This window comes from Giraffa tippelskirchi, chromosome 5 (genome assembly GCF_054371585.1).
Source record: "Giraffa tippelskirchi isolate mGirTip1 chromosome 5, T2T-mGirTip1v1.2.pri, whole genome shotgun sequence".
Taxonomy (NCBI): Eukaryota; Metazoa; Chordata; class Mammalia; order Artiodactyla; family Giraffidae; genus Giraffa; species Giraffa tippelskirchi.
Window position 1 is genome coordinate 50,314,067 of NC_137279.1, and position 21,233 is coordinate 50,335,299.

Sequence of the window (21,233 nt, forward strand, 5' to 3'; positions counted from 1 at the left end):
TCAGGCAGTTGATACTCAGAATGACCCAGTAGATATATTGGACAGCGCGTGGACGATTCAAGGGTTCAGCCCGGAGCAAGTGAACTTGCTCACCTGATGTATGGAGGAGCCTCCCCCTGGCCGGACACCAGCTAGACCCATGCTTCTGGTCCCAGCCCTCAGGGACCTTGCAAATAAACACGTGCACTTCTGTAAAGACACCGTAGTAACTGCCGCAGAGGAAAGGATGGGTGTGTGTGCACTAATTTCGATCAGGCACCAAGTCCAATTTAAGTTTGGTTTCCGAGAGCTGTCTAGGGAGGAGGGGAAAGAGTGAGTAGGAGGGAAATTATTGCTCCTTCAGTTCTTTATTTTGCTTAGGAGGATAGTGGGGCCATTCTGCCTGTGCAGCCAGGAAGATGGCAGTTTCTTCTGTACCCTGCGGCAGGGGCAGGAGCTAGGCCAGGGGTTCCTGTTTGGGTTTTGCCCGGTAGGCCAGCCTTGGGTGCAGGTGTTGAATGTTTCTTTGCCATGTTTAGACTGATTTGGGAAAGTGAAGAAAGATGACCGAAGATGTGATCAGCAGGGAATAATAGCACATTCTGTTGTGCTGATAAACAGTAACATGTTGGAGCTGAAAAGTGTAAGGATTCCAGTGCCAACTGACACTGAAGTTAGCAAGCAGGTGGCTTAATAGAGATAAGCCTGAGGGTCCCCATGTTTCCACCGCTAATGGGGGGATGAAGTCATTGTGTTCAGTAAACAGAATCTTTCTTTGCAGACATACTTGGCTTAAACCTCCCTCTTGAGGGAGGCCTATCTTTTCACTTTCTTAGGTGATGGTACAGTGACATGCATAAATGTCCTGGGGCTCTTCTGTCCTACCTGCCTAGTTACTCCTGCAGGGTTAGGATGTGATGCACTGTGTGATACTTGTGCAGAGTAGAGGCGCACCATCATAATGGTGGTGGTTTCATCTTTTGGAACATTTGTGTATGAGATAGTGGTCTCTTGAGAAAAATGCTGATTTGTCCCTTTTTTTTTTCCTTTTTCAACCACCATATAAAAGATTGCTATCCCTAATTCTTTTTTTAAAGTTTAGAGACCTAACAGATATCCTCGGGATATCTTAATTTGTTTAACCCCAAATATTTGATTGATAAGAGAAAAACCTCTTTGGCATTGACCTATGACCAGTATTGGATAGATACTGTGTATGTGGTTATCTGTGCAATAAAATTTCCAAAAGGGACAGAATCTGCTCAAGGCATTTTCGCTGGTGGTAAAGAACCTGCCTGCCAATGCAGGAGACATCAGAGACCTGGGTTCAATCCCTGGGTCGGGAAGATCCCCTGGAGAAGGGCATGGCAACCCACTCCAGTCTTCTTGCCTGGAGAATCCCATGAATAGAGGCAGGCTACAGTCCATGGGTCGCACAGAGTCGGACATTACTGAAGCGACTTAGCACACACAGGCAGCCCTTAATTCCTGAAGGACCGTGTTTCAAAAGTTTATAAAGAGTTATTTGAAACTTGAATGACATCTTCATGTACAAAGATGTAATTGCCTTCTGCCAACCCTGGTCAGTTGACATCAGAGAACTAGTACTGATAACAGAGGTTTGATTTTAGGGGGTCTGAGAAGAAGGAAGGGGCATAAGAGAAGAGAGAAGAGGGCACATTTCCTTCCTCTTTCTTAGTGTTTGGAGGCTTGGAGCTCAATGTTGAAATAGGCAAAACTTGCTGTTGTCACCTTCCTTTTTTGTGCCCTTCCTCCGGGTCCCAAGGTGTCCACCACCTTCTTTTTTTCAAGTTCCCCTCACGTGACTCCTCAGCCAGGTGGGACCTTATCCTCAGAGCGTTTGGGCTCCTTGTCCTTGCTCCCCCCGCCCCCGCCCCTGCCCAAACCCCTTCATTACCCCAGTAATGCTATCTCAGGTAGGTGTCTTGTACCTAACATGCGAACAGACTGACATCCTCTAATCACCACCTAAGTCTTTGTATTTTCTTTCATCTACCCACCTAGCTCCTATCTATCTAAACAAGTGAAGCTTGTGAAGTTTGCTTCTCAGATGATTAACAGGGAAGAAATGTGATGCTTGGGAAAGACTCTTTCTCAAGAGGGGTGTGATAATGTGACTTTCTCCTTTCTTAATTCTGGAGAGTCTTCAAAAGTTTGAGATGTTGGCATTGTTGACAGGAGCCGAGTGAGGAATGTATGTTTGTATGCCCAGAGGATATTTCGGGGATAAAGGTGATATAAGGAGAGATTTTCCTGTCGTACTGCCTTCTTCAGAGGGCCTACCTAGCTTGTTCAGGTGGTGTTGGAGATGTCAGGAAGAGCTGGTTTTGTCTGTGGAGCTGGTTTTCCTGTGGAAATGTGAATCTGCTGGTCCATCAAGGGAGAAGCTCTTACTACCTAAGAGCTAGAGGCACCCAGGCTATAACTGGAGGTTGATGTTTGCTGTAGGCATTTGAAAAAAGACCTAGGATACTGGCCTAGTTATGTGGTTGGCAGAATTACCTGGTAGACATTTGAGACTTCAGCTGTAAGACTTGAAAGATTTGTGAAAACCACAAATTTGCTCTTCATTTTCGATTTGAAGTTATTTTTCTCGCTCTTGGTAGGTTATATAATGTTAATTATACAATCTTGATTTTCCTAGTCTGTCTCATAGTTTACCGTTTGTAATAAAGGTAATTTGTTAAAATTAGATGATATATCCTTAAAGCCTTCGTAAGACTACAGTCGTCCCCATTTATCTGTAGTTTCACTTTCTGAGGTTTCAAGTACCTGTGGTCACCTGTGGTTCAATAATATTAAGTGGAAAATTCCAGAAATAAACAGTTTTAAATCATGGCTATTCTGAGTAGCGTGATGAAATCTCTTGCCGTCCCTCATCATCCAGCCTGGGATGTGAATCGTCCCTTTGTCCAGCGCATCTACCCCATTAGTCACTTAGTACCATCTTACTTACCAGGTCAGCTGTTGTATCACAGTGCTTGCATTCAAGTGACCCTAATTTTACTTAATAGTAGCCCCAAAGTACAAGGGTAGTGATGCTGGCGATTCAGATTATGCCAAAGAGAAGCCATACAGTACTTCTTTTAAGTGAAGGGGTAAAACTTCTTGGCTTAATAGGGAAAGGAAAAAGAATCATATGCCAAAGTTGCTAAGACCTACGGTAAGAACACGTCTTCTATTGTGAAATCGTGAAGAAGGAAAAAGAAATTCATCCTAATTTTGCTCTAGAACCTCAAACTGCAAAAGCTACAGCCATAGTGCACAATTAAGTGCTTAGTTAAGATGGAAAAGGCGTTAAGTTTGTGCAATAAGATATTTTGAGAGACCATCCACATTCATATAACTTTCATTAAAGTTGTTGCTGTTCAGTTGCTCAGTCATGTCTGACTCTTTGCGACCCCGTGGACTGCAGCACACCAGACATCCCTGTCCTTCACCATCTCCTGGAGTTTGCTCAAACTCATGTCTGTTGAGTTGGTGATGCCATCCAACCATCTCATCCTCTGTCATCCCCTCCTCCTGCCTTCAATCTTTTCCGACATCAGCGTCTTTTCCCGTGAGTTGGCTCTTCGCATCAGGTGGCCTGGCTCTTCGCATCAGGTGGCCAAAGTATTGGAACTTCAGCTTCAGCATCAGTCTTTCTAGTGAATATTCAGAGTTGATTTCCTTTAGAATTGACTGGTGTGATCTCCTTGCAGTCCAAGGGACTCTCAAGAATCAATTGTTCTATATTTGTTCTATTGATAGTTATTGTTGTTAACCTCTTGTTGTGCCTAATTTATAAATTAAACTTTATCATAGGTATGTATGTGTAGTATATATGGAACTATAGTATATATCCCCATAGTATATATGGGGCTCTGTACTGTCTGTGGTTTCAGGCATCCACTGGGGATGCCTGGGGGTCTTAGAATGTACCCCTCTCGACTAAGGGGGGAACTACTGTATATGTAGATTTATAAATCAGAAAATATGTGTACTTTGTGAGATTGTGCCTTGTTAATTAAAGAAGTGTGGTCATTGTAGGTGGGTAGTGTTTTGCATGGTGCAAATCATTTGAGCCTTTATGTTTTGTCATATTTAATCCTCAGTGCCACTGCTGTGTATAGAGTGATTTCTAGTGAAATATGGTGTGGCAGAGAGAACAACCTCTATGTCCTGATTCTGCCACTTCATGTCACCCCTTTCTGTGCCCTTGGACAAAACAGTTAACATATTTAAGCTTCAGTTGTAAAACAGGACTTGTATACCCTCTCCTCTAGAGGCTTCTCTAGCCCGAAAGTCTTGACCAGTTAAACATTTTGGAAAGTTATGTTTTAGTGTTTAATCTGTGAGAAAAGACAAATGTATATATGCTCAGACTCTTTTTTTTTTTATAACTATTCAGACAGATTTTTGAAAATGCCAAGTAGGAAATTTGCCGATGGTGAGGTGGTAAGAGGTCGATGGCCTGGGAGTTCGCTTTATTATGAAGTAGAAATTCTGAGCCATGACAGCAACTCCCAGCTTTACAACGTGAAATACAAAGACGGAACTGAACTTGAATTGAAAGAGAGTGATATCAAGGTAAGCGCTCTTTGGTTTATAGACCATGTTTATAATAATTGGGAAATCACTGTAGGTGTGGTTTTTAAGCTTAGAGCAGTCAGGTCTGGCTCTCACACTCCTACTTTGGGTCATATCCTGATTTTGGCTCTGGAAGTGTATGAATGAGGCACAGTGCCGTGTTCCTCAGAAGCTCCCAGTCTGCTGAAGTCAGACACTTAGATCGCCCTCTCCCTGGTTTAATGCACTCTGCTATTCTGTGACAGTTTGTCATGGGTGGTACTGGAGCATAACAAGAACAGGGAAGGGCATGGGGTTTTGGGGCAGGCTTTCAGAGCTGAGTGCTGAGGACAGATAGAGAAACTCAGGTGATGGGGCCAGGGGCTTCCACAGTGGGTTGTGTGCCAAAGGCTTGGGTGGGGGTGGACACAGACAACCAATGCTGAAAGAGGTGGCGGACAAGGGCCAGAGGAGGGTTAAGAAGGAACCAGAACTGGAGGGGTTTGGGCTTCATCCTATGCACAAGAGGTTTAATCAGGAGAGTGACGTTAATTAGATTTGAGCCCAGGGCTTCTCAACCTATCTGGTGAGGACCTGAGCTTGAAAATATCTGATCCATGGTATATAAGTACTTGTTAATATATCACAATTACTAGGCAAATGGGAAAAAAAGTGTACAAAATAAAAGCCTTGACTTTTAATTCTCAGATTCAGTAGACATAAAATTACTTGGTCAAAATGCTATAAAAATTTTTACCCACTTCTTCTCAATTTCATTCCTTGTCTCAGATCAGTAACCCATCTCGAGCCCACAGCCTATGGACCACAGTTCGAGTGCTGTAGACAGGGTTCTGTGACGTTTTTGAGCAAAAGGGCAGGTTGCAGATAACTCAGGCACTGGGGGACGTATAGTTCATGCAGCGTGAGAGTAGGTCTGGGCGTGGCAGGCTCAATGAGGTTTTATTCACTGATGCTGAACTTTGAATTTCAGATAATCCTCCTGTGCCACCAAGTTTCATTCTTCTTTTGAGTTTGTTTTGGCACCCCACTCCAGTACTCTTGCCTGGAAAATCCCATGGATGGAGGAGCCTGGTAGGCTACAGTCCATGGGGTCGCTAAGAGTCGGACACGACTGAGCGACTTCACTTTCACTTTTCCCTTTCATGCACTGGAGAAAGAAATGGCAACCCACTCCAGTATTCTTGCCTGGAGAATCCCGGGGACGACGGAGCCTGGTGGGCTGCCGTCTATGGGGTCGCACAGAGTCGGACACGACTGAAGCGACTTAGCAGCAGCAGCAGTCATTTAAGAACTGTAAAGCCATTCTTAGCTCCGGGGCCACACAAAGTGGGTGGGAGGGATTTGGACTTACTTGGGGCTAGTTTGCCTTCCTTGAGGTCTAGATCCCTGGAAACATTTGGAGTAGGTTGCTGCTGCTAAGTCGCTTCAGTCGTGTCCAACTCTGTGCAACCCTACAGACGGCAGCCCACCAGGCTCCGCCGTCCCTGGGATTCTCCAGGCAAGAATATTGGAGTGGGTTGCTGTTTCCTTCTCCAGTGCATGAAGGGGAAAAGTGAAAGTGAAGTCGTTCAGTCGTCCGACTCTTAGCGACCCCATGGACTGTAGCCTACCAGGCTCCTCCGTCCATGGGATTTTCCAGGCAAGAGTACTGGAGTGGGGTGCCATTGCCTTCTCCGAGTAGGTTAGGGCAGGGTAAAAACATAACTAAGTAACCCAGTTTTAGACTTTTTTCAAAACTCTGACTAGTGTTTTATTCGGAGGGAAACGGTGGGACTGATTTTCTTGTTATTGTTTGTGCGCTCTTTTCTTTTGTCCCATCATCTCAGTCTTTTTTAAAGATTTTCTTTTCTTTTTTTTGTTTGATGTGGACATTTTTAAAAGTCTTTATTGAATTTGTTACCGTATTGCTTCTGTTTATGTTTTGGTTTTTTGGCCACAAGGCATGTGGGATCTTAACTCCCCAACCAGAGATCGAAACCCCCCCGAATCAGAAGGGGCGAAGTCTGAACCACTGGACCACCAGGGAAGTGCCCATCTCAGTCTTAGTCAGTGTTAGTGTATCTCTTGTATATGTTATTGGGACAATATACAGCTACTTGCTTTAGAATATGCATTTCACGGCAGAACCTTCAAAGGAGAGTTAGGAGTGGAAAGGCTGCCTTGGTCTCAGGAGAGACGGGTCATGGCTGCAGCTGTCATTGGCCTCATTGGATGGACGCTCTGCTCCCATGAGCTCCTGAGGTGACTTTAGAAGCACTGGTGCCAATCTCTGCTGTTGCTTCCTTCTTGCAGTGTGGGTCTGCATGTGTTATGACTTAAACGCCGAAGCTCTGCTTTCTCCTCTCTCTCTAGCCTTTAACCTCCTTCAGGCAAAGGAAAAGTGGCTCCACTTCTAGTTCTCCCTCCAGACGCCGGGGGAGCCGCTCGAGGTCTCGCTCCCGGTCCCCTGGCCGGCCCCCAAAAGGTTCCCGCCGATCCGCCTCAGCATCGTACCAGGCTGACCTGAAGGAAGCAAGGAAGGAAGCCAGGAAGGACATGTTGGAAGTTAAACTGACTCCGCTGGTGCTGGTGCGTGTGTTTGGGAGCCCTCCAGCCTCACTCGGCATTTAGTCTGCCCAGATCACGTCTTCCCCTTTATATGTCTGCATGTGATCTGCAGTTAATAATATTAAAATGTCAGGGAAACATCAAATCTAAGGTGATGACTTGGAAAGGTTACGTTAGAAAATGAATGTTTGGAAGAATAGAAGGTATAATGCTTTTAAGTACCATGAAAAAGAACGTTTTTACGTTTTGAGTGTTACTTAATATTGTGGTTTTAAAAGAAACAAAGCAGTGTTTAAATTTTAAATAGATGCAAATTATAGATTGAACTAAGTTTTTATAGTAAGTAAAAGTTCATGTAGAAAATAATGAGACAAATTTAAAAAATTAAAAGAATAAGACATATGGTATAAAAACATTCTTGCTTAGTATCACTGTACTTAATTACCTTCTGTACTCAAAGATGACACTTTTAATTGAATTACTTTCACAGTTCAAGGTTGGAAATGTTAGGGTATGCAGAGCCTGTAGGACCTTGCACAATGAGTATTTTGGATCATAGACCAAATCAAAATTATAAATAAACAGAATTGAATAAATGTCATTGTTTACTCTCTTCACTTAATGTTACCTCTTTCCTGGATAAAATGCACACAGATTTTTAATAATCTTAAAAAACTGGATTATTACATAGTGTTTTGTAGTCACATTTAAAAATTTTAAGATATTGGGAATAACCGTCTATTATATTTTCCTACATCACTTTTGTTGTTGTATAGTATTGTTTGGATTTACTATAAATTGTATGGAGGTAATGTAATTGTTATCACCCTTGTTGATAGGCATTTAGCTTTTTTTCTTTCTAAATTTTCATTATTATAAACAAATATTCTTACACATCTGATATATCCTTAGGATAAAATCTTGTAAGTGGAACTGCTCTGTCAGATGGATAGAGTAGATTTGAGGCTTTTACTGCATATTGCCAAATTGCTTCAAGAAAGTTTATACCAGTTCAAGTAGGATATTAATGACTATTTTCTCATTCTGAGTATAATAGATATTAGATTATTTTTTTTTTTTGGCCAATATGATCATCAGAGATTTTCAACTCACTGTTTTAAATTGCATATTGATGATTACTAGTGAGTTTGAACCTTGTTAGTGGCTCTCTTTACTAGTCAGATGACTTAGGGTAAGGAACAAATGTTGTGTGCTTTCTGTCACATGTCATTTTTAGCTTTTAATGACCACTATATTTTTTACAGTGTAACTTCCTTATAGTCCTGGTGACCCAAGAGCCACAGACTAGCTTTGCTCCTCACTAGTTGAGCCCTGGGCTCACCATGGACTCATTACTGAGTTGAGGATGGTGTGATGTGCATGAAAGACCATACTTAGATTGCACGTAGTTTTGACATCATGTCATCCTTGTTCTTTTGGACTCCTGATTGTGATATTTGCATTACTTTGCCTCAGTGTGGATACCCTGTCAATTTGCCGTCATTACAGTTTAGGGTCTGCTGACTAGCTATGTTACAGGATTACACTTGTGGTTACTCTGGATTACGTACTGGACATTTGCAAAACCACTGCTAAGTGGCTTGTTCGCACTTTGATAAACTTAAGTATATGTTGAATGCTGTCACTGCTCAGTTAGATCTTGGTTTGAGCTAGAACTTGGTCCTCTGTTAATGTTGTCTTCTGACACCTAGCCCCTCAAAGGATATATTTATCTTTTTAATTTGTTTTCCTCCTATTGCTTTATTAGCAGTATAATCTGTCTGTGACTTTAAAGGAGCAAAGTTACAGATTTCACCCATATGTTGCCTGAAATATGCTTTGTAAATTTAAGTTCTTCCTTTGTACCATCAATAAGAAATTCCCTCCACTGCTTAAAGAGAATGACATTCAAGGAAAGAGACTGAGTTGAGAAAAGAGAATTAGGGAGAGAAAATGTAAGGTTAAATAAAAATGAGGTAGATGAAATTGAGAAAATAGTCAGTTCACAGATTACTAGTAATACTCTGTAAGTACCCGCTATTTCTTGAGCCAATCTTTTGAAGATTGGGGAACTCTAGTCAATCCTATTCCACTTCATTTTAGCAAAACTAGGCTGAAATTCTTGAGTTCAGGCTGTGAAAATCTTTGATTGGTTTTATTGCTTGGTTTCACAATACTGAATTTTTACCATCATGTTTCCTTTTACTAAATTACCATTTTTTATGGTTAAAATGTTTTCTATTCTTCGATTTAGAAGCCATTCGGAAATAGCATCAACAGATATAATGGGGAGCCTGAGCGCATCGAGAGGAATGACATACCTCACAAAAATATGCAGGTATGATGTGGTTCATTTCTCCTCTTGAGCAATTTTTTTCTTTGTTAAAGTGACTTTCTCTAAAGAAGCGCATTGAAAACCATCATTTTTCCTAGAATCTTTTCTAAAATTCTGTCCTTAAATTAAGACTGAACATAGAGATTGTCATACTGAGTGAAGTCAGTCAGAGAAGGAGAAATATCGTATGACATCCCTTATGTATGGAATCTAAAAAGAAATTATACAAATGAACTTAATTACAAAACAAAAAGAGACTGACAGACTCAGAGAATGAACTTGTGGTTGCTGGGGGGACAGGATAGTTAGGAAGTTTGGGATGGACATGTACACCCTATATTTAAAATGGTTAACAAACAGGGACCTACTATATAGCACATGGAACTCTGCTCAGGGTTATGTGCCAAGCTGGATGGGAGGGGAGTTTGAGGGAGAATGGATATGTGTATATGATGTATGGCGGAGTCCCTTCACTGTTCACCTGAAACTATCACAACATTGCTAATCGGCTATACCCCAACACAAAATAAAAAGTTAAAAAAAAAAAAGACTGAATATAATTTAATAAATTTATTAGTTTATATGGCTGTATTAAAATGCTGAATTAGTTACTGTGGTAGCATTCATGATACTTATTGACTATAGATATTTAATACTTTTTATTTTTTAAATAGGAAACATTCCATTTGTCACAAGAGAGTAGTTATATACCTACACAGTATAGCCTTCGTGCAAGAAGAGAAGAGATCAAATTAAAAGAAGTAGATTTGAAGGAAGAAAAAGTTGTCACAAAAAGACCTGCCTTGTTGAGAACCTCTGAAGTGACAGCCACACAGTCGAAGGACTTAGAGTTCGGAGGAGTACCTGGTAGGCATCAGAATCAGCCTGGGGAGGGCAGGTAGGGTGGGCAAGTGGTCATTGCTATCAAGTAAGCTGGAAAGGCCTTTCTCTGAAGAAATCTGCAGGCAGCCAGGTAGTGAGCCTGGTAGGAGCCTGGGAGGAATTTTCAGTTAGAAGGAACAACAGGTGCAAAGGCCTGAGTGGGAGCATTTTGGAGGGTTATCATAGAGGAGAAATGGTGCCCTTGTGGCTGTATGTAAAACTGTTAGCCATCTTTTAATAGGTTTTGAGCAAAGAAGTGTAAAGTGACGAAGGGAAGGTTGGTATGATAGTTGTATGTAGGAAGGACAGTGAACGATTGGTGATTGAGAAATCTGCTAATAATCAGACCATGGTGCCAGGGCCGGCTTGGCAGTAACACTGGGAATAAGCTGCATGCTTCCAGTGGGGTCATGGTGTCTACCTTACCTGCTAGACAGGTTGCTTTTGAGGGTCAAAGATCTGAAGCGTTCAGAGGCTTGGAGTTATTAGGTGGGTGGAGTTGGTGAGGTTTTATGAGGTTAGACCAAGAAAGGACTTTGAAAATTCTGCATGGCTTAACTCCTTTGTATTTTATAAGTTATAACTCTAGGTGGTGTCCAACATTGCTTAACAGTCTGTGCACATGCTACATAAATGTGATAACTGTTTTTTTGGTTTTTTAAAAATAATTTTACTTATTTATTTTTAGCCCTGTTGGGTCTTCATCACTGCGCAGACTTTTCTCTGGTTGTGGTGGGCAGGGGCAGCTCTTTGTTGCCATGCTTGGGTTTCTCATTGCATTGGCTTCTCTTGCTGCGGAGCACGGGCTCAGTAGTTGTGGCATATGGATTCACTAGTTGCAGCTCCAGGGCTTTAGAGCACAGGCTCTAGTCCTGTGGCATGTGGGATCTTCCCAGATCAGGGATTGAACACACGTCCCCTGCACTGACAGGCGGGTTCTTTACCACTGAGCCACGAGGGAAGCCCTGAAAGTGATACTTTAGAAACTTAGGGATATAAAGTTTTTTATTTTTTAAAGGTTAGACTGATAGATAGTTTTTAGATGTTCCAGTCTTCACATTGCTGGAATCTCAACATATTTACTCCCATTGTGGTTGGATTTTGAATGTTTTAGAGGTTGGTTTCTAAGGTGGAATCTAATTCTTCAGTGCTGGGCATGTGCTGTTTTTTACTACTTTTATGCCTGTGATTGCTTTCCCAGAAGATGTAACAGGTGGACATGAGGACTGTCTCATGGGGCATTAGACATTAGTTTCAAACAGCTAGCCAGACTTGAGTTCTGACCTTCACTAGAAACTCAAGTGATTCTTGAAAAAAAATAAAGCAAACTAGCCTGGATTGAAATAAGAGCCTTGAATGTTCACTGATTATTTACAGGTGTTTTTCTCATCATGCTTGGCCTGCCGGCCTTCCTCTTCCTGTTGCTGTTGATGTGTAAACAGAAAGAGCCCAGTCTTCTGAATTTCCCACCTCCTCTGCCAGCTTTGGGTGATTTATGGGAAACTAGAGTCTTTGGGGCCTACCTCCTCTGGTTTTTCCTTCAGGCTCTGTTCCACTTACTGCCGATTGGAAAGGTAAGGTTGTGTTGGTGGGGCGTAGTGTAATGAGATGGTCTTCTTTTCACTCCCATGCTTATGTGAAGATATTGATAGTAGTTTTAAGGGTAAAAGCTGTCCATGGTCATAACCACCCAAGCTTAGAAATTTTAGTTTGTTAAACCTTTACTCTTTGTGTTCTGTAACACTTGCTTATCAAGCAGAACTTTTAAGAATCTGATTAAGGGTTCTTGTGTAACTTTCCAAACCAAATCGAAAAGAATAAGCTGTTTTGCAAAATAACCTGAATAATAGCAGAGGTTGCTGGGGAAGAAAAAGGTTTCCTCTCACTATATGTCATTTCAGGTGCAGAATTTTAAATTATCAGTTGATAAGCTACTGAGCTCAATGGACTTTAGTCCGCTTCTTTTACTTTTTAAAATATGATGAGTTTTCTAATTTTCATCTCAGAAATTTGTTGTCGGGACCATTGAATGTTCTCTTCAAACTCATGCAGTGTCTTTAAAACTTGTCCTCATTGCTGAGTGTAGTCTTTTGTTTTCTTTCAGTAGAATCCTCTACTTGGATATATTTAAAGGAACATGAGATTCTTTAATGAATAAATAATTCATTTAAAGATCTTATTCTTAGGGCTTTGCAAGTTTGCCAACTGTCTGTAAACGAAAGGATCAGTTTTATTGGGAATGGAGAATGCCAGTGATAGGAGGCTAGAGCTGCAAACTTTAAATACTTTGAGACCTCACCATAACATTGGCCCTAGAGAGGATTCTTGTGATATGAATTTTCAGGTAGTTTTGTAATAAGACTCTACAGTAAAAACCACACGTTCAGATAAACTTAAGTAAAGTTAGGTCAAGTAGATAATATTTATTGAGAAAAGCAGTTTTGATGGGGTATATATATATATATATATACACATACACACACACACACACACACACACACACGCACACACATATATCTATCAGAGAAGGCAATGGCACCCCACTCCAGTACTCTTGCCTGGAAAATCCCATGGATGGAGGAGCCTGGTGGGCTGCAGTCCATGGGGTTGCTAAGAGTCAGACACGACTAAGCGACTTCACTTTCACTTTTCACTTTCATGCGTTGAAGGAGATAGCAACCTACTCCAGTGTTCTTGCCTGGAGAATCCCAGGGATGGGGGAGCCTGGTGGGCTGCCGTCTATGGGGTCGCACAGAGTCGAACACAACTGAAACGACTTAGCAGCAGCAACATATATATATATCTAAATAAATATATTTAGAAATATGTAATATATTAGAAATATATAGAAATATATAATATATTATATATGTGTAAATATTACATTTAGATATATATAATATATGTTTCTACATATATATATATATTTCACAGACTAAAACCCAACACAGGAGTTGTTAGATACCTTTAATAGATAAGAATCATTTGAAATTAGCATGTGGTTGTGCTAATCCTGTGATCTCAAACAAACATTACATTTCTACTGGGTTCCCTTTCATAGCTAATGAAAGAGTATAATAGTTTGGCTGAAGACAAGTGATACCATATTAGTATTTTACAATTTATAATGAATTGCACCATTTCTGAATATTTTGGGGAGTAAAATTTAGTTGCCATTGGGCAAATGAACTTTTTTAACTCATTCCGTTCAAGTGTGTTTCTTGAGTACCTTTTTATATGGGGATGCTGTGGGTGATCCAAATGAAGAGATGAAATGGTCCAGTGAAAATGCTCACTGTCTCTTATTGGAGATAAAAGAATCACATGAAATGATTGAATAACTGGGTGAGCATATATTTATAAATAGCAGAGCAAGTAAGTATATGAGTTCCTGCCATCAAATACATGGGCCATAGTGAACTGGGTGAGTGGGGTTGAACTTGATTGAAAGGACTGCACAAATGTGGGGTGCTGGAGTTGTACTCCACTTTGTAAGCAGTGGGGAGTCATGGAAGAATTTTGAGCTAGAGATCAACTAGATGTACAGGTTTTTGAAAACACATCTAGTCTTGTGGTGAAACATGGGATGGTTGGGGGAGGGTGGCTATTGCAATAGTCTGAGTACACAGAGAAGTCACTACTAGATTTGTATTTGAAATAAACTCCCGAAGGTGGAATTACTTCACCAAAGGGCGTGCTGCAAAGATTTTTGAAACTTGTTACTAAACTTTCCTACCAAAAGACGATCCTCCTTGTTGGGCATGTTGAAATTTAAGTGATTTTACAAGACATATACACACACACACACAGAGTAAAGTGATGTGCTTTTTAAATTTCTTAATTAAAAAACAAAACTTTTCTTTTAAGGTTGTAGAAGGAACACCTCTTACTGATGGAAGAAGACTCAAGTACAGATTAAATGGTAATTTTTTTTTTAGACTCAAATTGATGACTTGATAGCACAGACTTTTGGGTGCTGTACCCTTTTAAACTATCAAAGCTGATTGCACCAGAGCAGTAGAAAGTAAATTATTTCTTACTAGTCTAAAGGGCATACAAATAAATTGCTCACACCTGGAGCCAGTATGTCAGAATTATGCTCTGTAGAGTAACAAGCCCCTCAGTCACTCTTTCCCTCTCTCCAGTTTTATTCTCTTTTTATTTACTTATTTATTTATTTTTGGCTATGGTGGGTCTTTGTTACTGTCCTCAGGCTTTCTCTAGTTGCAGTGAGCAGGGGCTACTCTGCGGTGCACAGGCTTCTCACTGCAGTGGCTTCCCTTGTTTGGAGCACAGTCTCTAGGTGTGTGGACTTCAATAGTTGTTGCAGTGAGTGAACTCAGTAGTTGCAGATCCCAGGCTCTAGGCATGCAGGCTCAGTAGTCATGGTGTATGGGCTTAGTTGTTCTGCTGCACACGGGATCTTCCTGGACCAGGAATCAAACTGGTGTACTTTGCATTGCAGGTTGAATTCTTAACCACTGGACCACCAGGGAAGCCCTGGTTGTATTTTCTTAATAGCACTTATCATTCACTGAAGCAGTTTTGCATAAGCATTTTATCATCCTGAGTCATCTCCATGTAGTGAAGTCCTACACTGATGTGGGCTTCCTGGCCACTCCTCCTCTTGGGAGCCCTTGCTCATTTGCTCCAGCCACTGGCTTGCGGGCCATCTCTAGGCTATAATCTCAGTGCTTTTGCCTGGAAAACTTTCCCCCAGTGTCAGCTGCCTCATCCTTGATGTCTCTCTGCTCAGAGAAGCCCTCAGGTCCCTTTCTTTCCTTTACCCTGCCTTATTTTCCTCTATGACAAGCTTTCCTGGCATCAGTGTGCTTGTCTGTTCACGGGGGTCTCCCCATAAGAAGGTGGCTTGTGGTCTGGGACTTGGCTGTGTCTTTGTGGTACCCTGGGTGTCAACAGAGTGACTGGCCTGTAGGAGGCGCTCGTTAGTGGGAGCCCTGAGTGGATGGAGTGGAAGTCTCACTGAACATCTCAGCAAGAGGGCCTTGTCCCTCTTGATCCAGCCCCTCCTGCAGTCGGAATGTGTGCTGAGGAAGAGGATTAGCCCACCTTTGCCATGTAAAGACTGATGAAGTTTCATTAACTTAAGAAATAAATGTATATATAATGTGTTGCACTGTGCTTAGTCGCTCAGTTGGGTCTGACTCTTTGTGACCCCGTGGACTGTAGCCCAGCAGGCTCCTCTGTCCATGGGGATTCTCCAGTCAAGAATACTGGAGTGGGTTGCCATGCCCTCCTCCAGGGATTATAATGTAGTTATCCTTAAATGATTTTCCATTTTAACTAGACTGAGTAGACTGTTTTCCTTTCCTTGAGAATTATTATTATAAATTTTAATTCTTGGCCTGTTTTAATCCTGTCACTTCTCACCTGTCTGACTGTGGATGCTTTTTTCAGTGGCTCACCTAGCATCCACTGTATCTGAAACCCCTCTGCTGGGCTCCAGAGGGGAAGCCAGAGATACTCTAGATGCGTCTTGTGCCAAGTGTGTAAAGCATCGAACCCAGCTCAGCACCTGACCCATGGTGGTTGCTTAACACTTTTTTGCTGCCACTGTCAGATATTTTGTTTACCTTTACCAGATTCCTTGCTGCTGGAACCAGGTTTAGAATCTCCGAGACACCTTCTCTCCCATGCCTTGTGACCCCAGTGAGGCTGACTCTGGGGAGGGGTGGGGTGGCATTCACATCCTGCCATCAGGTCGGTTGCTATTTGTGTTTTGTGGGCTTCTCTCTAGGTACCCATTTACTTCTGAGTGCTCTTCTTTTCTGTTTTTGCTTCCCTTTGAAGGCACGGCTCCTCCCAGGCTGAGCACAGTAGTCCTGGGCTTGGAGCTGGCAGAGCATGCAGGCAGTGGCTGGACCAGTTGCTTGATCCTTCTTTTTAAAATTTCCTCATCTGATTACTCTCACTCTAGTATTATAAGATTTTACCATTATAAACTAAAGAGAGTCTTAAGATGTTTTGAATAATTTAATCCACATAAGCGAGAGAGCAAGAGCAAGAAACTGTTTCATCTACTTCTTTTTCTTTAATATTCATAAATTTTATGAGCATTAAATGAATGTTTTACAAAGTTAACATGATATGTGGAAAACGTGGATTTAAATAGTAAATTAGAGGTGACCGTTTTACTTTACAAAAGCTTTGGTTTCAGAATTCTTTTTTTTTTTAATTTTTAAAAAAATTTGTTTTAGTTGGAGGATAATTGCTTTACAATATCGTGATAGTTTTTGCCATCCGTCAGCATGAATTGGCCATAGGCCTCCGTGTGTCCCCTTCCTCCTAAACTCTCCTCCCACCCCCCTTTCAGAAGTCTTATAATATCTACCTCTTCTCTGTGTTAGACTGTTTTTATCCAGATGTGATTTAATGACTTAGAGGACATTTTTTGCAGACACTCGACTCCTGAAAGGAAAACTATTCCTTGGGTCAGAAGAAAGAGCAGACACTCAGCCTCTCTCTGTTGAGCTGTGCCAGGGCTAGCTCAGAACAGGGGTTACTCTCGTGGGGCCTCTTGGGTTCTTTACTTTGGAATGAACCTCGTCTCTGGGCCCCAGCACTCCCTCCCTGGTGTGCCCAGCCCACTGGTCCCCTCAGTCTCCTGCCCCGGCCCTGGAGGGAGCATTCGTGTTGGGGTCTCTTCTCTGAGGGCAGGGTCCTGAGGTCTGTGTTTGGGGGATAGAGTACAACCAGGGTCCTTTGAGACCATTATTGATAAGTTATTTCAGGTAAAAATATTCATATTTTATAACCAAGATTACCCTAGGGCTTTAAAATGTGTGTTTGGTCCAGCTCTGTCAGCACTCAGCCATTTGACTTTGGGCCTGAGGGTTTGGACCACGTGAATTTTGAGGTTCTTTTATGGTAAATTTTGGTGCACCTCTTTTTAGCTCTCTCTTAATTAAAAGCAGATGACTATTCACAATGAAAAATAAGTATGTTATTATTAAGTATTATTAATGATTATGTTATTAATTAGCATACTATTATTGATTAAGTATGTATGGAAGATGTAGCATCTATATTGAAGACTGCTAACCTCAGGGGCACTGCTTGTTCATGAACTTGTGTTTATTTAGCCTGGATAATGAAACTAAGACTTTAAAAAATAATGTTGCATTATTTTATAATGGTATAAATCTCTTGTGAACCCTGGGTTAACATTAATTTTTTGACCTCCCCTCCTTTTTTTTTTAAAGGATTCTATGCTTTCATCCTGACATCTGCACTCGTCGGAGCGTGTTTCTTCTGGAACATAGAGCTTTATTATGTGTACCGTCATTTCCTTCAGTTTGCATTTGCAGCCATTGTTTTTGCCGTGGGCTTGAGTGTTTACCTCTGCGCCAGGGCTTTGAAAGCGCCCCGGGATGAACTGTCGCCAGCCAGCTCTGGTGAGCAGCGTTAGACTGTGTGGGTCCCACGAACGCCTCCCATGAATGTGCCCTCTCACCCCCACTGGCCCCCCAGCATCCAATTCTAGGCTTTCATAGAATTCTCTTCTTTCTTCAGTTTATGAGAGATGAGAAATAGGAAAAAAAAGATAAAAAATAATTCTAAGAAAAATATAAGGAAGAAAATTTGATTCTCCCTTCATGCTTTCCTATTTGTTTCTTCTTCCTTTTTTAGTCACTTGATGACAGTAAGACATTTTAATAAGTTACAACAGCATTTCAGTAATATTAGTATTATAACAATTTATGGTGTATGTTATATTTTCTTTGAAACAGTACACCTCCCTTTTTATTTTTTTATTTTTTTTTATTAAATAAATTTATTTATTTTAGTTGGGGGCTAATTACTTTACAATATTGTAGTAGTTTTTGCCATACATTGACATGAATCAGCCATGGGTTTACATGTGTTCCCCTTCTTGGACCCCCCTCCCACCTCCCTCCCCATCCCGTCCCTGAGCATTTGTCTCATGCATCGAACATGGAATGGTGTTCTGTTTCACATATGATAATATACATGTTTCAATGCTATTCTCCCAGAACGTCCCACCCTCACCTTCTCCCTCAGAGTCCATAAGACTGTTCTATGCATCTGTGTCTCTTATTCTGTCTCGCATATAGGGTTATCGTTGCCATCTTTCAAATTTCATATATATACATTAGTATACTGTATTGGTGTTTTTCTTTCTGGCTTACTTCACTCTGTATTATGGGCTCCAGTTTCATCCATCTCAATAGAACTGATTCAAATGTATTTTTTTTAATGGCTGAGTAATATTCCATTGTGTATATGTACCACAGCTTCCTTATCCATTCGTCTGCTGATGGACATCTAGGTTGCTTCCATGTCCTGGCTATTGTAAACAGTGCTGCGATGAACATTGGGGTACACGCGTCTCTTTCAATTCTGGTTTCCTCGGTGTGTATGCCCAGCAGTGGGATTGCTGGGTCATATGGCAGTTCTATTCCCAGTTTTTTAAGGAATCTCCACACTGTTCTCCATAGTGGCTGTACTAGTTTGCATTCCCACCAGCAGTGTAAGAGGGTTCCCTTTTCTCCACACCCTCTCCAGCATTTATTGCTTGTAGACTTTTGGATAGCAGCCATTCTGACTGTACACCTCCCTTTTTAAAAAAATCAAATAATAGAGATTATAAATTGGTCAATTCTAACCTAAAGTATTTAAAAACATTAAAAAAAATTAGGTGACTTATTTTAAAAATTTTGAGTCTACGTTTAAAAAAAAACTCCCGTTCCCTCAAAATCCAGGAATCTGGGCCCCATAGGTCCCATGCCTGTAGCAGCATGGATATTTCCAGATGGGACTGGCATCCCCTGCCCGTCCTCCCTGACTGTTTGCCAGGCTCTTGGAGATGACTGAATTGTGACCCTGGGTAGTAGACGGCAGTGCAGTTTTAAAGTCTCATAGTTGTGTTTGGAATACCGTTTGGATAAGAACTTTTCCCTTCTTAGGAAATGCCGTCTATGATTTCTTCATTGGCCGGGAGTTAAACCCTCGGATTGGTACTTTTGATCTCAAGTTCTTTTGTGAATTGCGTCCCGGATTGATTGGATGGGTATGTCTTTTTTTTTTAATTTCAACTCAGTAGTACAAATTAGACTTGCATTTAGAAAGAAATGTAGACAATTTTGAAGTGAGCTTATAGGTGGTATGTTTTTAGGAATAATTATAACTTTCCATAAATTTGTCTACTTCAAATATTTTCTTACTTTAAATATAGCCCAAAGGGTTTAAGATGTCCTGTTATAGGTTATTAAACATTAAAAGAGTTTGTATTATTTTGACTGTATCAGTTGTGTTTATGTAAGAAAATAATAGTGTAGATGAATTTATGAAGAAAAAATATATTTTCTCTTTAAAAAAATATACTTTTACCTTTTTAGACTTGTATGAAAGTTGCAAAAATAGAGTTCCTTCATACCACTTTCCCCAATGTTGATGTCTGACAGAGCCATAATATAGTTATCAAGAATAGCAGTTAAAAAAGAAAAAAAAAAGAATGACAAATTCACCTTTTACAGTCATTTTAATTAAATCCATAGACCTTATTTGAGTTTCACCAGTTTTTCCACTGTTGGCCTTTTCCTGTTCTAGGATTCTCTTCAGGGTCTGACAGTGCATTTGTTTGTTATTTGACCTCAGTGTCCTCTGGTCTGTAGCAGTTGCTTAGTTGTTCCTTGTCTCTCATGACTTTGACACTTCTGAAGAATACTCAATTATTTTGTAAGAGGGCCCCTCGATTTGGGTTAGTCCAACATTTTCTCATGATCGGAGTAGGTTGTGTGTCTTTGGCAAGACTACCACAGAATAAGTGTCCGTCTCAGTACATCTTATCAAGGGATTCCTGTGGTTGATGTGTCTTATTGCTGATGGTGGCTTCTCAGTGAGATGTGTCTGCAGCTTTCTCAGCAGGGAAATTATCACCTTTCTCTCTGGAAACTGTACCTGCCCCTTTTGTTTTAGGTGGTCATTAACCTGGTGATGCTTTTGGCTGAGATGAAGGAACAGAATCGTGCTGTTCCATCATTGGCAATGATTTTGGTCAACAGTTTCCACCTCCTGTATGTGGTAGATGCTCTCTGGAATGAGGTAAGTAATTTTTAAGAGCTTTGGAGTCAGATGGCATTGAGTGTGGGTGAGTGACTTGACTCCTCTAAGCCTCAGATTCTTACACACAAGGTGAGGAGAAAATAACCTGCCTCCATGGCTTATGAGGATTAAATGAAATGTGGGTCCGTGTGACGTAACGAGCTGACACACTGTGAGCTCTAACAATGGTAGGTGTCCGTGTGTATCAGCTGCTCTGTCAGCTGCTAGATATTTAAGATCTGTGGATCTTGAATTGGTGGATGTGAACGATTCATACAAATAAAACTTAGTTTCTTAGTGATTCTAATGGATGAGGCTTGTCTGGTGGCTCAGATGGTAAAGCGTCTGCCTGCAGTGTGGGAAACCCAGGTTTGATACCTGGGTCGGGAAGATCCCCTGGAGAAGGAAATGGCAACCCACTCCAGTACTCTTGCCTGAAAAATTCCATGGACAGAGGAGCCTTGTAGGCTACAGTCCATGGGGTCGCAAAGAGTCGGACACGACTGAATGACTTCACTTCTTCACTTCACCTCTAATGGATGAAAATGGATGGATCAAATACTATCATTGAATTAGGATAGTATTTTTTGGATTATCAAGGAGCAGCTAGTTCTTAAATACTGGGGGAGTTGTTTTATTGTTGGTGTTTCAGAAAACAAATCAGCTCTAATCATATGGATATAAAATTAGAAATCATTGAGGAAAACATTGAGGAAACCAGTTTAAATAACACTGATCTCTTAACATGTGGCTCTTCTCATACACTGATACAGGATCAGTTCTTTCTGCTACTTGAAGACTAGCGATGTCTGCT

At 41.1% G+C, this 21,233-nt stretch overlaps 1 protein-coding gene across 4 annotated transcripts in view; it reads left to right on the forward strand.

Moving 5' to 3' along the window:
* Positions 1–21,233, forward strand: part of LBR (lamin B receptor) — a 30,016-nt gene that overhangs the window by 817 nt on the left and 7,966 nt on the right. For all 4 annotated transcript variants that reach the window (XM_081491563.1, XM_081491565.1, XM_081491562.1 and 1 more), the window contains exons 2-10: positions 4,391–4,569; positions 6,922–7,137; positions 9,371–9,454; positions 10,126–10,318; positions 11,711–11,907; positions 14,201–14,255; positions 17,557–17,748; positions 19,282–19,385; positions 20,294–20,419. In XM_081491563.1, coding sequence (XP_081347689.1) covers positions 4,405–4,569; positions 6,922–7,137; positions 9,371–9,454; positions 10,126–10,318; positions 11,711–11,907; positions 14,201–14,255; positions 17,557–17,748; positions 19,282–19,385; positions 20,294–20,419 — 1,332 coding nt within the window. In that variant the 5' untranslated portion in view covers positions 4,391–4,404. The remainder of the gene's footprint in view (positions 1–4,390; positions 4,570–6,921; positions 7,138–9,370; positions 9,455–10,125; positions 10,319–11,710; positions 11,908–14,200; positions 14,256–17,556; positions 17,749–19,281; positions 19,386–20,293; positions 20,420–21,233) is intronic.